The sequence below is a fragment of the Vicugna pacos genome, unplaced genomic scaffold (genome assembly GCF_048564905.1).
Source record: "Vicugna pacos unplaced genomic scaffold, VicPac4 scaffold_21, whole genome shotgun sequence".
In the NCBI taxonomy this organism is placed as follows: domain Eukaryota; kingdom Metazoa; phylum Chordata; class Mammalia; order Artiodactyla; family Camelidae; genus Vicugna; species Vicugna pacos.
Window position 1 is genome coordinate 9,258,662 of NW_027328742.1, and position 15,781 is coordinate 9,274,442.

Here is a 15,781-nt window from a genome sequence, read left to right on the forward strand (position 1 = left end):
TACCTTTTAAATCATTTTAACCCACCCTAAACATTTTGATAGCAGTTTTTAGTAACCTCTCATAAAGTATTATTTTTAAAAGCAATAAGATTGGGCAGTTTTTGAACAGAGGATAATAATTCATACCAACTATGTTGCTAAACATAAGGTCTCAGGCCCAACAATCCATCATAATTCACACCTTATGGTCTGATAGCAATTAAAACACCATCATTAACTACACTGCAAACATACATAATTGTGGAAATCTTGCTTATGTGGAAAAGCATTCAGTGCTTTATTATCCAGAACAGTACCTTTATTATTTTGACAATGTTGTAATTGTTGAGGAACTTAAAGAATCATTCCGAGGGGACCTTTAATGCCCACACAGATTTGGACTTTATCCCATATTACGACGACTGGTAATGCTGTTAATGCCATCACGGCTGTGAATGCTCTGAGTCTCAGCTGACTTTCCTGTCCTGTAAGTGGAACAGGCCTGATCAGCTGGCTGTAAGGCAGTGAGGGCCACAGATTGAAACCCCTGCGCTGCGGAGTCCAGACCGCAAAGCACAAAAGGCGGGACTTCTGAGTTCAGAGACTGTTTCAGAAAGTCTTCCCGGGGTCGGCCTTTAGCTCTAGAAGATGAAGGACCCTGGATGAGACACAGGCACCACTGGACAGAGTAAATACTCACTTACACGTGATGCTCATGCTGCCTGGAATGGGTGACGGGCAGGTCCGGGTGGCCGCTGCCCGAGCCCCGGACTGCCGGAGCCGCACGTGCAGAGCAACCGGAACAGTCACAGCAGGTGCTCGGCGCACGTTCTCACAAGCTCTCACAAGTCTCATGCTTGAACTGTTCGCTTTTCACTCTGGTGTAAATAAACACACGGTGTGTGTGTGTGTGTGCAGAGAAATCCAGCTCACTGTTTTAATTTAACAAAGGTCGTGAAGTGCCTCCAGTGTGAAGGCCTGGCCAAGGAAGAGGTGGCTCGCAGGAGGCTGGCATCACTGTTGCTCTGTGGCTGAGGTTAGGCAGTCGGACGTCAGGGGCAGAGGGAAGAAAGGCGGGGAGTGGGGCTGGATTGTTGTCAAGCTGGAGAGGGGCAGACACCTCCCTGAGATTGTCGGGTGATGTCAGCCATGTTACCACTTGACCATGTCTTCACAGTCTCTTAATGTCCTGCATTCTGATGCTTTGACATCTGGGCCTTGCTGACACTGGAGCGACTGCCCCTCCCCAGGCCAGCCTGGTTCTAGAGGGAGAAAACCCCAACCATTCTAGGACCACACCCCAGCCACCCCCTTTATCTGCCTCTCCCTCTCCAGGCCACTGTCCCCCTGCCCCGGGCCAGCCACCAGACAACCAAGGCAGCCTCTGTACCTGAGAGCCAGCTGGAACGACTGACCCGTCACTGCCACATACGCACACCCAGCCTCGCGTTCCTCCCCAGGAAACCACAAAACAAGCTTGCCGCCCCGCCCCCACCCCGCTTCCACTGCCTCCAGCCGCACCCGGGGGCCTCTCCACGCGGCACCCCACCCCCACCCTGCCCCCGGTGCAGTGTGGGGTTTGTGAGTCTAACGAACTGTCTTTGCAGTGGAAGTCCTCTCCTGATTTACTGGCCTGTTATTATTCCTAAACTGACATATGCCTGCCTAGGAGTTACACATGAATAACCACGAATATCTTCGTTTTACAGACTATAGTTACAAAAGGGGATGGGGGAGAGGGGTACATTAGGCATCTGGATGAACAGAAACACACTACTACATATAAAATAGATAAACAACAAGGACCTACAAGGAACTATATTCTGGTGATAATCTGTAATGGAAAAGAATCTGAAAAAAATACACATATATGTGTGTGTATATGTATAAGTGAATCACTTCACTGTACACCTGAAACTAACATCGTATACCAACTATATTTCCATAAAAAATAAAATTCAATAAAAAATTTGTTTTAAAATAAACCATAATGCCTGAAGCTGGCAAGATGCTGTGAGAAGAATGTAGGAAGGGAGGCCGTGGGAATGAGACGTCCTCCTTGCCCTTACTTATCCAATCAGGAGACGGAAAAGTTTGTGCAAAACAACATGACCAGCACATAAACACCAGCACAGAAGAACAGAGTTGTACCCTTTTATTGCCACAGTAACTTTTCAAAGGTGGGTATGAATACAAAGTTCCAAAGAGCAAGACATGATGGTCTGATGCCAGTACTCAGAACTTCCTAGCAGTGGGCAGAAGCCATGGATAAGCAAGACCTGTGCATCCAAGGAGGCAGAGGGTTCGGGGTGGCGAGCCATGCAGGGAAGCTCTGCAGGGACCAGGTCTTGTGGAGCAGCCTGGCCGCTGCAGCCAGAGGCTCTCAGTGTGCTGCCCTGCACTAGGCAGACCTTTGAGTGGACACGATCCCTTCACGCCCCAGCTATGAATCTGAAGCCCTGTGAGTGAGTTGAAGCGAGTGCCTCACTTCCTGTAACCCCTGCCCAAGTCAGGAGATGAGATTTAAGTAAAGAGCTCCCAACCCACACGCCCAGAAATACGAGGCACGGGAAGGCACCGCCTGCTGACCAGTGAATGAAGCAGAAGACATGGGATTGCAGCCAGGGGTTTGCACGGCTCCACACGGCGAAGCAAAAACAACGATACCGTCTCAGCGTTTTCAGGTACTTTACATTAAAAAAAAACAAACATTAAAGGTATGTGGGAAAAAATTCTAGAAATGATGTTTTAAAATCTGTATTTTGAAGAAAGGGAGCACCACCAATTGCATAAAGATATAAAACACAGTAACAAACGTAAGGAACGATCGGGATCGGAACTGCAATAAAACACAAACACCTACAAAGAAAGAGAACGTATGTCCTGTAGTGTGTCCCAGGGTGACCGGAGCACAGTCGCGCGCGGTCGGACCGCGCAGACACGGCTGCGCAGCGTGCGTGGGCCCCTCCTCCCTGGCGTCCCCTCCCTCCGCGGCCGCCCTTGGCCCGGCCTCGCTCTCGCTCCCTCGGGGTCGCACGGCCCGGGTCCGCGGGGCCTGAAAATCCGAGCGTACCCCGGGTGGGAAAGCGCACACGCACACACATGCATGTGCGCGCGCGCACACGCCCGGGGGTCGCGTGCACTTAGCGGGCTGTCCTGTGCTTTGCGTGGAGACGTGCGGCCTGAGCGCCCCGATGCTCCCGACGCCGCCCCGCCCGCGAGCCCGGAGCCCGCGCCGCCTCACAGGGTGGTGTCCCAGAACTGGGAGGGCAGCCGGCTGCAGGAGGCCCCCTCGGGCTTCTTCAGAAGGGTGGGCTTCTTGCAGGGAGGCGGGGGCGGCGCCCTGGGCTCCGAGCGGCGCAGGATCTGCGGCCAGTCCCCCCGCTCCTCGCAGAGCCGCCGCCGCCAGTCCAGCAGCTCCTGCAGCGCCGCGCTCTCGTTCTCCGAGAGCCGCAGCTGGTGGATCACCTGCGGGAGGAGAGGGGGAAACGGTAGCACCAAACACTGTGGACGCGTGAGGGGGGCCACAGGGCCACCCACCTGGACCCGGGGCGCCGGCCGGGGCACACGCACCCCGGCCCCGCTCGGAAGCCTCCCGGCTCTGCTGCCCCGGGAGCAGCGCGCCCAGGGCTCGGCGGTGGGCTGCAGAATTAAGACAATAAATGGAACTTGTGGAACAGTTAGGGGGCCCTGGTCAGCATCTGATGTACACCCAGGGATACTAGAAGGAATGCAGTGTCTGTTTGCCGTCTCATTGTATACACTCTTACAGCATCACCCACTTGGTCATTTAATGTATCGCAACTGTAATTCCGTCTGTAATAGATGTGCGTGGATTTCTGAAGTCTCACCCCATTCCAGAATCCACTCCTCTGCCTACTCACAGTTACTAGTCGACATCTTTTGAGGTCATGTGACCCCATTCTGACCACCATGCATTAACCAGGGGGTCCGCAGAGATGGGAACTTCAGGGGCCGTGGGGGCAGGGCATCACAACGTGCAACTGTATCGGCTGCTTCATCGGCTTCCTTGAGGTCCCTGGAGAGGCAGAGCTTGCCCGCTGGGGGCGACTGGGATCCTTCCAGACAAGCAGGCTACATGGTGTGGGTTCCCTCTACTGCCTGCAACCAGTAATCTGGAACCACTGTGCATGGCAGAGACCGATTTTTCTGTCAATTCTACAGTGAGTATGCTGGTTGAAAAAAATGAGATTCTGGACATCAGAATGGGGGTACTGGGGAGGATTCAGAGGAAGTGAGACGGCTCAGCCCGCCTTCAAAGCACCTGCTACTTTGTTCCTGCATCACCTCCAGCCTCTCCATCAAGACAAAGGAGAATGAAACAAAGGCACCACTGGTTGGCTTAGGTGAGAACAGTCATCTGAAAACAACAAGGACCGTCAGCGTCCCAGGACAGGTCTGGGCACCCGGGCCTACAGCCTACAGAAGAAGATTTTTAAAGCCTAGAACCAAAGCGATGGGCAGAACGTTGAGACATGATGTTAAAACACAGAAGCCAGGAGGTCAAATGCATGTCTGTAGTGCAAAACTAGATTTCTGGAACTGGTTATTAGCAAAAGGGGGTCGCCCCAAATTGAATCCATTGATAACCACATTAAAAAAAGGAAAGCAAGACTATGATTGCCCAATCCCTGAAGCAAGCTCCAGGCACTGATCAAAAGTGAGCTGCGCAAACACTACACCCCTTGAAAAGGGTGTTTTTCTCTAGTTTCCAGGATTGTACCAGAATGACCTGCAAACCAGGCATTTTCCTGCTGGGAAGACTCTTGTGGAAGCCGGAAAGCCTCCACTGTCAGGGAAGCGAGCCAAGAAAACAGGGGGGAGGGCGTGCATAAAATCAGTTATGGAATGAACACTTCAGTGCTAAGTGTGTGTCAGGTGCCTTCCTGAGCACCTTGCCGATATGAACTCGTGCAGCCCTCCCAGGAACTCCGGAAAGCACTGCAAGCCCTTTGCAGGTGGGGACACTAAGGCGCAAAAAGGTTAAGTAATTTCCCAAAGCCACATGGAAAATGGTGGAACCAGGCAGTCTGAATGCAGAGTCTGTCTTCCCAACTCTTGTCCCACAAGGCTGATTATTTATGTAAAGAATTGATGTCGAGGATCTGAAAGACCAGGGTCCCTACACCGTCTCCCTCTTTCCTTCTTTTTCTAATTGGGATTTGAGTGAAGCATGTGTTTCTTTCACTCATGTATTCTAGTTCCTCTACCTTCTCCACTGGCGGATGCTGTGTTGATTACATTTAGCATCCGTTTGATTTACCCTGTAAATCAAGTTGAATATTGATTATTTGTATGTATGTTCCCTGGCACACAGTCAGCACATAACAGCAACCTCTGAAAAACACTGTCCTTGGATTTACTCTTACGGGAGGATATTTAATGGATGGAAGTGTATCCCTCTCAGTTGTTTATTTTCCCAACATTTCATAGAGATCTCATCTTTCTGAAGTAACACAACTTCACATCGATCTATTTAGAAACAAAAGAAGGACCCTCTACATTGGATGTTTAGGTCACGGCAGGTTACTGCTCCCATTGTAAAAGTGCAAAAAAGGGGATAAATTACAAAAATCATATTTTTGAAACACTGGAAAACTCTGGTAAACTGTGAATTAGAAAAACTAACATTATGGATGGGGAGAATCTTTCCCAGCAAATGGATAACTGGATAATTACCAGCTACTTTTTTGGTCTTCTGGGGACATGTGGAGTCCTTCTGTAGGTCTCGAGAACCCTTTTTAAAAGAGAGAAAATCCATACGATATTTTGCAGCTGGATGAGACTAGATGAACCATTTGAAAACTTGAGAACCCCCAGATGCACGGCCATTTTCCCCAAGAGACGTTTGTTGAGCTCTTCAACTGCATGAGTGAGTGGGGCCCTGAGCCAAAAACTTATAAAAAGCAGAGTGAAATCGCCTAGATGTGCTTCAGAAGCAAAAAGTATGACAGGAGAGGTGATAGCCTTAAGTATCCGACAAGCCTCATCTTCAAGACTTGCAGATTTTGAAACTGAGTGGGGCACACAGCAGGAGAGCCGGGCCAGGGGCTCTGAAACGCACAGCTGGAGCTACAATAATGTTTCAGTGCTGATGAGCGCACACTGTCAGGGTCTCAGTCCGCGCACAGGAGGGCGCGGCCGGAGGATTAGCGGACAACCAGAGGTAGGCTGGTTTTCCATCACAGCTCAATACTTGATTGGATTAAGGTGATCGCCTCTTGCCTTTGCTTCCTGACGCAGGCTGGTGAAATCCTCTTAGGGAGAAGGCGTCATCTGTGGTGTCTGTAGTCTGCTCACCCACAATGCCTACTATGCAACCAGAAGTTACTATACATGTGAACAGACAGGATATTTACCCAAAGCCAAAAGCTAAAACAGACTCATGGATGGTCCAGGTTTAGAGTTAGCAGAAACAGACTTTAAAATTACCTATAATTAAATGCTTAAGAAAATAGAGAAAAAGATGAATAAATAAAAGAAACAGCAGAATAGACATGCACGTAAAAGGAGCAGAAATGTAAAGAAAGTGGCAAAGCAATATTCAAAGCAATAAGTTTCCAGAACCTGGGGTGGACAAATTATGAAGTTCAGCAAACCGCACACAAGATAAATCCACACACTGCCAGCAACAATAAGGACAATTTGTAATCAGTAAGACACTGTATTAAAAATGCCCAAGGTCAAAGACAAAGAAAAAAGTTTTACAAATCTAGAGGAAAAAAACCCAATTACCTTCAAAGGAGCAATCATGAGAGTGAATGCTGACTTCTAAACAGAAACGTTGGTAGCCAGAAAACCACAAATTGCAGGTTAAAGCACTGAAAGACAGTAGTTCAACCTAGGATTCTATACTCAATCAAGACATCTTGCAAAAATGAAAGAAAGCTGAAAACAATTTTTTGGACAAATGAGAACAAGGAAATTTGCTATCACAAGTCTTGCCTGTTTTTTTTTTTTTTAAGGTGAAGAAAATGATCCAAGGTGAAAAATGGAAATTTAAGAGAGAATTAAGGACACGGGAATTCAGTCCATGGGTAAATATAAATGATATGCTTGCAGTGTCTTACAGACTTTACATCGTATGTAGAACAGCACACCAACAGCAACTGCAAGAGCCAGGAGGGAAACGTGGAGCTTAGAGGGTCGAAGGTGCCAGCGGTATTAGGGAAATGACCAGAATAACGTAATTTATTAAGGTGAAATAAATCAAGGAGTCACGCCTTATTCTCCAGCAAAAGTACAAAAAGAATAGTGAGAGGAGGTATAATTAACAAATTAATATGAAATAATAAATAATCTAAAAGAAAGCAAGTAGAGTGCAAATATATATACATGTAAAGATGGAGGCCAGTTCCTAACAAAACAGAGTAGAGCATGAAAACACAATCCCAGTCTCCACCCAGCAGCTGGAGATGCTTTTCCACGACCTGATGGCTTGTGCTGTATTTATGCCGCTGCTGGTGTGCACAGACCCTCTGTCCTCGTATGAGGCACAGAATCTATCCATTCTGTATTTCTTTTCCATGCTAAACTCTTTTCAGCAGCTTTTCATAATGGCCAAAAATATATACTAGGTGTGACCCTCTGCTAAGACCTTCATAATAGGGAAGATTTGGAGAGTGAGTCACACCGCAGAAGCAGCCCATCTGCTGAGAGTGACTTTCAGTGGCTGCTGATCTGAATTAGGCTTGTGGGGAGGGATTTTGACATAAAATGTCCCAAATCCCCTGAGTCATTGCTTCCCTGGGGAAACAAACAAAAAAAAAGCTCTCTAGCCTTTCAAAGCTTCTCGGCATTTACTAAAAATATCTGAATTCCCCAGCACATTATAAAAGGTGGAAAATTTAAGACACACAAACCATTAGAAGGCATTTTCTTAATGAGGATATCGATGTCTTGAATAATGTAGTGGAGACAGAAGCCCACCCTCTTTGAATCAACCACCAAGAGCTTTCGATGCTTCCGTGATAAGCAAAAATTTGACTGATGTTTGTGATAATCAACCAATGCTCAGAATAAACCTTCTCACTGAGAGATCCCATGACTGTATCTTATATTATGGAGATTAATAGGCACTGAGTAAAATCTAAGAGGTATATAAAAATAGTTGCCAGAGTGGCATAAATGAGATGCTGAAATATCAACGGTATTGATCTTTGTTAAAAAAAAAAAACACACATACAATGAATCTTCACAGGTTGTCCTAAATTAAGGCTGAAATTCTGTGTAAGGACATATGCTCGGCCACCCCTTTTGACACAGTGAAGGTCAGAGGGCACTTGAGAACTATGATCTGTGAGACAACGTGGAAAAGATCAGAAGACAGGGACCGTGTGCCCTGACTAATGATGCTCAATCTGCTTCATTTAGATTTATTAAATTTACCAGGTTATGAGGCACACAAGTCACATTTGTCAAAGACACTGTAAGAGCTTCAGTATTTTAGAACAGCAAACACATGCAACTCTGCATGTTAGTTAAGTGGTGGTCAAGTAACCTATGAGGCAGAGAAAGTATTTGCAATATTATCCAGCAGCATAGAAAATATCAAAATCGGTGTTTGGTCATTCTTTATATTTCACATCCCATTGGTGGTAACAGAAACCGTTACAACATCCCTTGCCATCATTTGCTATTTCCCAATAAATTGAATATGATAATTTATTTATTTATTTATTTATTTATTTATTTATTTATTTATTTATTTAAAATATTTCAATTATTTATTTTATTACTGGCAGGGGGCAGGTAATTAGGTTTTCTTTCTTTTTAGAGGAGGTATTAGGGATTGAACCCAGGACCCTGTGCATGCTAAGCATGAAAAATTTGGTTTGGGTATTGAAAGGGAACCATTTCTTTTCAGAAAGAAGAGAGATGACTGTGGGGTCAGGGGTGCCCCTGGCAGTGTGGCCTGGAGTTAGCCGGCTTCTCCCTGGACCTCATTTATCCTGGTTTGTTTGAAGCATAAAAGGAGCCATACCGGTGTCTTCAGTCTGGTTTTCCGTTGTTGCCAAAGATGTATCTCCCCCCACGTTATCCCTCCAGACAGCTGGTCCCTTACCTAGTTTTTCTTCTGACATGTTCTATATAATCGTGTTTGCACACAAAATCATTATCTTTCAGAACCAGAGGGCAGCACTCCCGCTGGGAAGTAAGACAGGACCCGGACCGCGGGGCTCTATGCGGCAGCACCATGAAAGTGACAAGTGTCCTGCTTCTAAACGAACTGGTGGACATGCCAGCCGTGCAAGTGTCTTGACATGAGTGGGTCAACAAGAAGGAGTCTTTTTAAGCTTTTTTTCCTTTTTTTTTTTTTTTTTGTATCATTTACCTGGAGAAGGGGGCTCTGTAGAGGAAGGTCTGGAGAGACTTCAAAGAGGTGGTAACTTTGCTCTGAATTTTGAAAGACGAGATGGGCCCCAGCTGGAAAGAGGGGTGGAAAAGGCCGGGAGGCATTTCCACGGGGCTTGATGCAGACAAGTGCCGGTAATGACACTGAGCTTCCGTCTCTAACAGAGACTGGCAGACCCGCGAGGACTCTGATTCTGGTTTGAGTCTGGGTGGGATGTGGACAAACCACGTCTCTCCAGTCAGGGTGCCTGGATGGGAATCCTGAATTTGCCACCTAATGGATGTGTGACCTTGACCAAGCCCATCAGCCTCCTCACCTGTGAAGTGGGTTCACAGTCATCGTCAACCTCAGAAGGACGGGGGTGGGGGTTATATGGATGCCATATGTGAGCTGCCTTTAAGTGCCTTGAAAATGTAGGGAGCATTCTATAAATGTGGGCTCTTATGATTTTGTCAATTGTTAACTCTTTGACTCGAGAAAACCCTCAAACATACTGACTTATGATTATCTTGATGACTCAATCGGATAATGTTAAATCAAAGTAGTTTGCATGATTTGTGGCCCTATGTAAATATAACATGTTCTTTTCCTTCCTGATTAACAAGAAGATCTCAAAATACTGGATTTATAACATAACTATGATTTCTATACGATTTAAAATAAAGAAAATTATGCAAGAAGAAAATGACAAAAGGTCTAGATGTCTTTCAGATTTTGGAGTAAGAGAAAAAGCACTAAAAATCAGATATTAGTGAGTAATTTCAACAACTGTTACCTGTTTCTGAAATTGAGATCTGTAAATGTTTTTCCAGGGGTCCTCAATTTCTTGGGACAATCTAAAATTTTTTTGCTTTTTTTTATTTTTATGATACTTTAAAAAAATTGGTGTAATTGTGCTTTGGACCACTTGAATGCCTTGCTTTTTAAGCTAGTGCTCAGTGAGATTTCATTTTCTGATGTATTTTATTTACAAGCAGACTGACACAGGTCACATTATTTACATCGTTGCAGGTTAAAGAGGAGAGAGTAAATGGATTTAATATTCAGATAAGGTCTTTTCCTCCAAGAAAATGCTAAGTGATTTGACATTGTAAGGTAGGTTGCCTAGCAGTTCAAATAGAAAAGATGGAGACGTGGGTCAACCAAAGGCACACGACAGTAGATCTCACTAAGGTGCAGGGATCAGAGTCAGAGCCAGGTTAGTATTTTCAACAGCAATTTCATTTCATCTAAACAAAGTCATACTTCAAATAAATGTAAATGTTAGCTTTTTTGGCTTTTGTAGGTTTTGGTTTCACTGAATCAGCTTTGATTTCTTAGCTATACTGAAAGCTAAAAGAATAAAGGGATTTTATGTAATGATGTGGATGCAGTTTTCATTAACATTATAATAAAATCACTTAAGAACCGTTAAGAGTCAGGGATAACTATTATATGATTTAAAAAGGGTCACAGACATAATGCAACTGGGGAGAGTGCTGGTCTGTGCGGCTGGGACGCCCCACGGGCAAGATTCGTTTTTGTGTGGTGAGACTCTGGGTGTCTTTTGGAGACCGAAACTAGTGAGTTAATCTCTGCCCAGCACAAGGCATCTGGTGCACTTACTCAGAGGGTCTGAGCCGAGTGAGTGTATGAATGTTTGGATGCACGTTTGAGAACAGGGACAAATGTCACTACAGTGTATTAGACTTGTGGTGTCACTGTTTTGGAAACTTAGGGGCAATCAGGCACCTCACCCCATCGAGGCCAGGGAAGTGTGAACGAAAATACTGCAATGTGAGTGAAAATACTGCAATCATAGCAGTAAGCAAAGAATGCTGAAACCAAGTCATCAGCGGCTGCCACCACCCCCCAGTGAGGACAGGCTTGCAGCCCAGCCTCTGCAGCCACTCACAATGGTGCACCCTGAGCGGACTCAGAATAAGAAAGGACAGGACCCTGGCCCTAGATAGCAAGGTGCTTGTCAAAGGAATGAATTCAGTGAGCCCAAATGTTTGCTTCCTCCCATACATAGAAAAGCACTAGATTCTTTAATTTGTGATGCCTGATTTTCTTTAGATAACAAGCAATATTTTATTGTTCCAACTACCTGGTCCTTGTTGTAAAGCTCCTATATGTCCTAGCTCCTCCCCTACCTCTTGGGATCAGTCCCTCAGAGCGATCTGAGAGGCTGTCAGCCCGGCTCGAGTCCTCCTGCCAAATCAAATATAACTCTTAACTTTTAGGCTGCGTGCTTATTTCAGTCAACAGAAGGGAGCCTTGCCAGGTTGACTGTGGACAGACTCCCACCCTTCAGAGGTAGTTCCCATCTCCCAGATTCAGAGAAGACCCTTTCCAACACTGTAAAGCCCTGGGAACTTGTTAAAAACGCTCTCTGGCTCTGAAACCCCAGAGCGTGTGCGGGGTCCCGGACTCAAGTGTGGCTCTGAATTCGGACATGCCTAGATGGGTTTGAGTGGCTGGTGAGTGGGGTCAGTGACGGGAGTGGGACAGTCACCCTAGACGTCAGGGTGGCCAAAGACCACAATGCCTTGGCCAATCAAATAAGCATCTCCTATGCTATGGTCTCAATGTTCGTGTCCGCAAATTCACACATTGGGATCCTATGCTCCGAGTGATGGCATTTGGAATAAGGCCTTTGGGGTAATTAGGTCATGAGGGCGGAGCCCTCACGAATGGGATCGGTGCCCTTCCACCGTGGAAGGACACAGTGAGAGGTCTGTGACCTGGAAAGCAGGCCCCACCCAACCACGCCAGCTCCCCGACCCCAGACTTCCAGCCTCCAAGACTGGGAGAAATAGATTTCTGTGGTTTATAAGCCACCTAGTCTGTGGCATTTTGTGATAGTACCCCAAATGGCCTAAGACACCTTCTACCCAGAATTATTATTTCTGGATGGCATGGGGGAAAATGGTGCTATTCAATGACAGGTGTAAAACTCGGGCTTCTAGAAAAGGGCACAAGCTATCTGTCAGCTTAAATGTCTTTGAAAAAAAATTGGTGGAAGATCTAATAACACACTTGGAGATTATTCTGATTTTCATTTTTATAGTTGACATTCTAAAGAGACCTGGAAGCTGCAGAGCTCAGGGTCCACTTGGATCCAGGATTTGCTGGGAGCTGGGACTGTCTGACCCTTCCACAAGCACCGGGGGTCGGGCAGCATCACCCAAGGCACTCCCCGACGTGGGCTGCACTTAGGGGAGCTCAGCATTCTTAATTTACCCCCTCCAGTCAGTTTAGACCACCTGAAATGCAGCCTGGGTGGCACCCATAGCCCCACCTTCTCCTTTCTGCCTTTAAGGAAGGACTGCAGAAGGGAGACGCGAAGCCACGTACCTTCAACATATGAATACGCCTCTGAGCAGTCTATTTAGAGCTCCCAGAACATGAGGACAGCTGCAGCAGTGACCACAGTCCACAGTCACTTTCCTGTGCGCTGCGGTCCTCATCCGCGAACGAAATCCCTCCCTTTCCGCAGATTTTTAACAAGAAGATTCCTTCTTCGAAACTAATCTTTGGAAAACAGTGCTACTTAAAACGTTGGTGATCACAGCCTGGACAACTCAGGACGGGAGTTAAAAGTAGGGTCTTTTTTTTCTGTTATTGAGAAACTCTGGCTGATCTGATATCTAAAAGTTCAAGACAAGAACACAGTCTCCATCTCCCACTCCCCACCCCCATCCTGCCCTGCACTCCAGGTTTGTCACCTGTTTTGTGTCTTCTGATGTCCAGGAAGTGTCAGTTAGCTATGAAGATAGAGTCTGATTGATCAAGTGATGTGAGGACCGACTTCATGCGACCTCTGTGTCCCACCGTGGGGCGTCGCTAATCCCTTCACTTACTCTAGGGGTTAAACCCCAGGAGACCTCTCACGGCCCAGGGGGAAGCACAGCAGGATGCAGAGGCTTAAATGAGCTTTATCACTTACATATCTGTTTACTCATTTTCAGCGGTTTCTTATTGCGTCATTATTACAGTCCTATGATGTGAACTAACTGAAAAGTGAGGTATAAATTGTCTTACTTCCTGCGGGTGTGCATTTCTATGGATAATAGTAATAAAGGTAAATTAATAATTTGCTGCTGATTTTTACCTTAAGTCTTTCTCTCCTAGGATAAAAATAACCTTTGTTCAATAATTCGTGTGTAAAATCATGTTGCTGTTCATTTGTCACAGAACTGATTTTTCTATTGACTATTCACCCAAAGGTGAAAAGAGGCATTAACTGACATTTATGGAAATTAAAAGAAGGAAGCGTCTCAGCTGACTGAATAGTGAATATTAGTGTTTCAGATGCAAACCCCATTTGCACTCCTGCTAACAAGATATTGGAGGACAAAACATTAAAAAAAAAGAAATTTGAGCATCAGTTTGTAAAACCATAGTTAACCTAAACAGATCCCAGCGACAAAGCTTAAAATGAAATGCGATTCAAAAAGTCTTTGACTGAAGGGAAGGACATGTCCATACATTAAAAAAAAAATCAAGAAAATGATCGGAAAGTGAAAACAGCAGGTTTGGTTCAGGCAGGCAAGAGCGGCTCCTTCCGAGGTGAGAAGCAGCCATTCACACCGCAGCCCAGGGACGCTCATTCCTGCGCTCTGGCTCCCCTGTTGCCAAAGGGTTAAAAAAAAGGGAAACTATCCCTTCAAAGGAGCAAGTTCTCCTGGAAACAGGAGCAACTGATCTGGGCAACAGGCAGCGAGGGAGGGAGACAGGATTTTAATGTTTTACCTTACCTGCACATGTTGATTTCTTAAAAAAAAATTTTACTTTTATAATAACTAATATTATACTTTACTTTTATAATAAATAATATTATATTGGAACACATTTAATGTAATTTAAGTGAACATTAATTTGCATTTTGCAGCTAGTTGTAAATTCATAGCCAAGAATAAACACTCTGATGAGTGAATGCATGTTTCTTCTTATGATGGAAAGTTATAAAACAGAAGTTCATGATTATACATCACACAGTATAATTCACTTGTGACACCTTAGGTTGTGGATTTTATATGAGCTCTGGTCTCTTACCTCAATTCATTCAGAAAACATGGTGGCATCAGTACAAGTGACTAGCAGATTGTAGCAAAACCTGGTAACACACATGCAGAATATGTCTGTAGTGATGGCGTAGTCATGGGTTCAAATGTGGAAAAATACACATCAATTATATTGGGAACACAGAGAGTCAGAGATTACAATTCCTTTAAAATTATTTTTCTGGGAATTATGTGGGAGGCTCACTGCAAATGTCAGGAGGTATTATTAGGGGCAAATGATCTACTAGATTTTTCTCTCTCCAAAGAATAAATCTGTTTATATAATTCGCTTGCTCACAAATCCTCAGTGCCGCCTTGCCCCAGCCTAAGAGCCAGCACAGGAAGTCCCGTGCTCTCTGACCACTCCGATTATCCCAGCTTCATCAGCACGCGATCTCACCTCGTCTCTGTTGGTTCACTCAGATGCACCCAGACACTCTGTAAGTCCACCTGTCTTCTCCACAATAGTCCCAGTTTGGATTCCCCGTGTAGAAGCTCGGAGGTCTCCCAAGCCCGTTTCAAACATCATCTTCATGGTCCTGCTGTCTGTTCTGAAAGCGTTTTCACGTGCTGTTCCAGCAGACTCTCATAACCATGGGAAACGAGCCGGTTAAGGAGCCTTCGCCTCATTTCATAGATGCTGAAATGCATCCTCACAGCCCAAACTCACCTGGCTGATCAGCGGTAGAGTCCAGACACACATTCAAGGATGCTGAGTTTCGTCAACCCTCTGAACTAACCTTGACTTTCGAGAAGTCTCCCGTATCTGCTAATCAATCTACACGTGTGCTTTCAACGATCAGGAGAAAGAAAGTGCTGTGACGGGTTTCCCAGGGCTAGAATCACGCTTGAGGACCTGCTCCCTCAAGAGGCTTTCATTCAAACTGAGCCACAAGACATAGAGAATTAGATGAATCAGCATGCTCGTTATAGCTGACTAGTAAATCGTAGACGCAGTCACTGCTGTCGGAACACAGAGGGGACGCGACTCATTTCAAGGCATCGTGGCCCAAAGATTCCTCTTGGGCTGTGGGCTTTGTTCTGGACTGAAGGAGGGGTAGGACACAAAAAGAAAGGAGCCTCCTTGGGTGGAGTGGTGTGAGGAATGGCGTCCACATTTTTGTTCACATCTGCGTGTACAATTACCAAAAACACGAGGGGGGAAGGCACTGTGCCACGTACAGCTTGAGAGTCAGCCCTGAGCCATCAAGAGAGACGTGAATTAGCAGAAAGGATGATCTGGGTGTGAAAGGCAGAAAGGCAAGGGCCACAACCGCGGCAGCTGAGTGCTCCACAGCCTCCAGAGGATGGAGGTCTAAGTCCGGGGACACGCATCCACTTTCCAAGGAGCCAGCGTGGTCCTTTGCACTGTTTCGTA

The 15,781-nt window shown here is 45.9% G+C and overlaps 1 protein-coding gene across 1 annotated transcript in view; it reads right to left on the minus strand.

The window, feature by feature from the left end:
• Positions 1–2,135: 2,135 nt before the first annotated feature.
• The window catches only part of LOC140694343 (unconventional myosin-XVI-like), a 148,212-nt gene continuing 134,566 nt past the window's right edge, over positions 2,136–15,781 (minus strand). The window contains 1 exon segment of the mRNA XM_072957621.1: positions 2,136–3,447. Within this exon segment, the coding sequence (XP_072813722.1) occupies positions 3,220–3,447 (228 nt within the window). The 3' untranslated portion in view covers positions 2,136–3,219.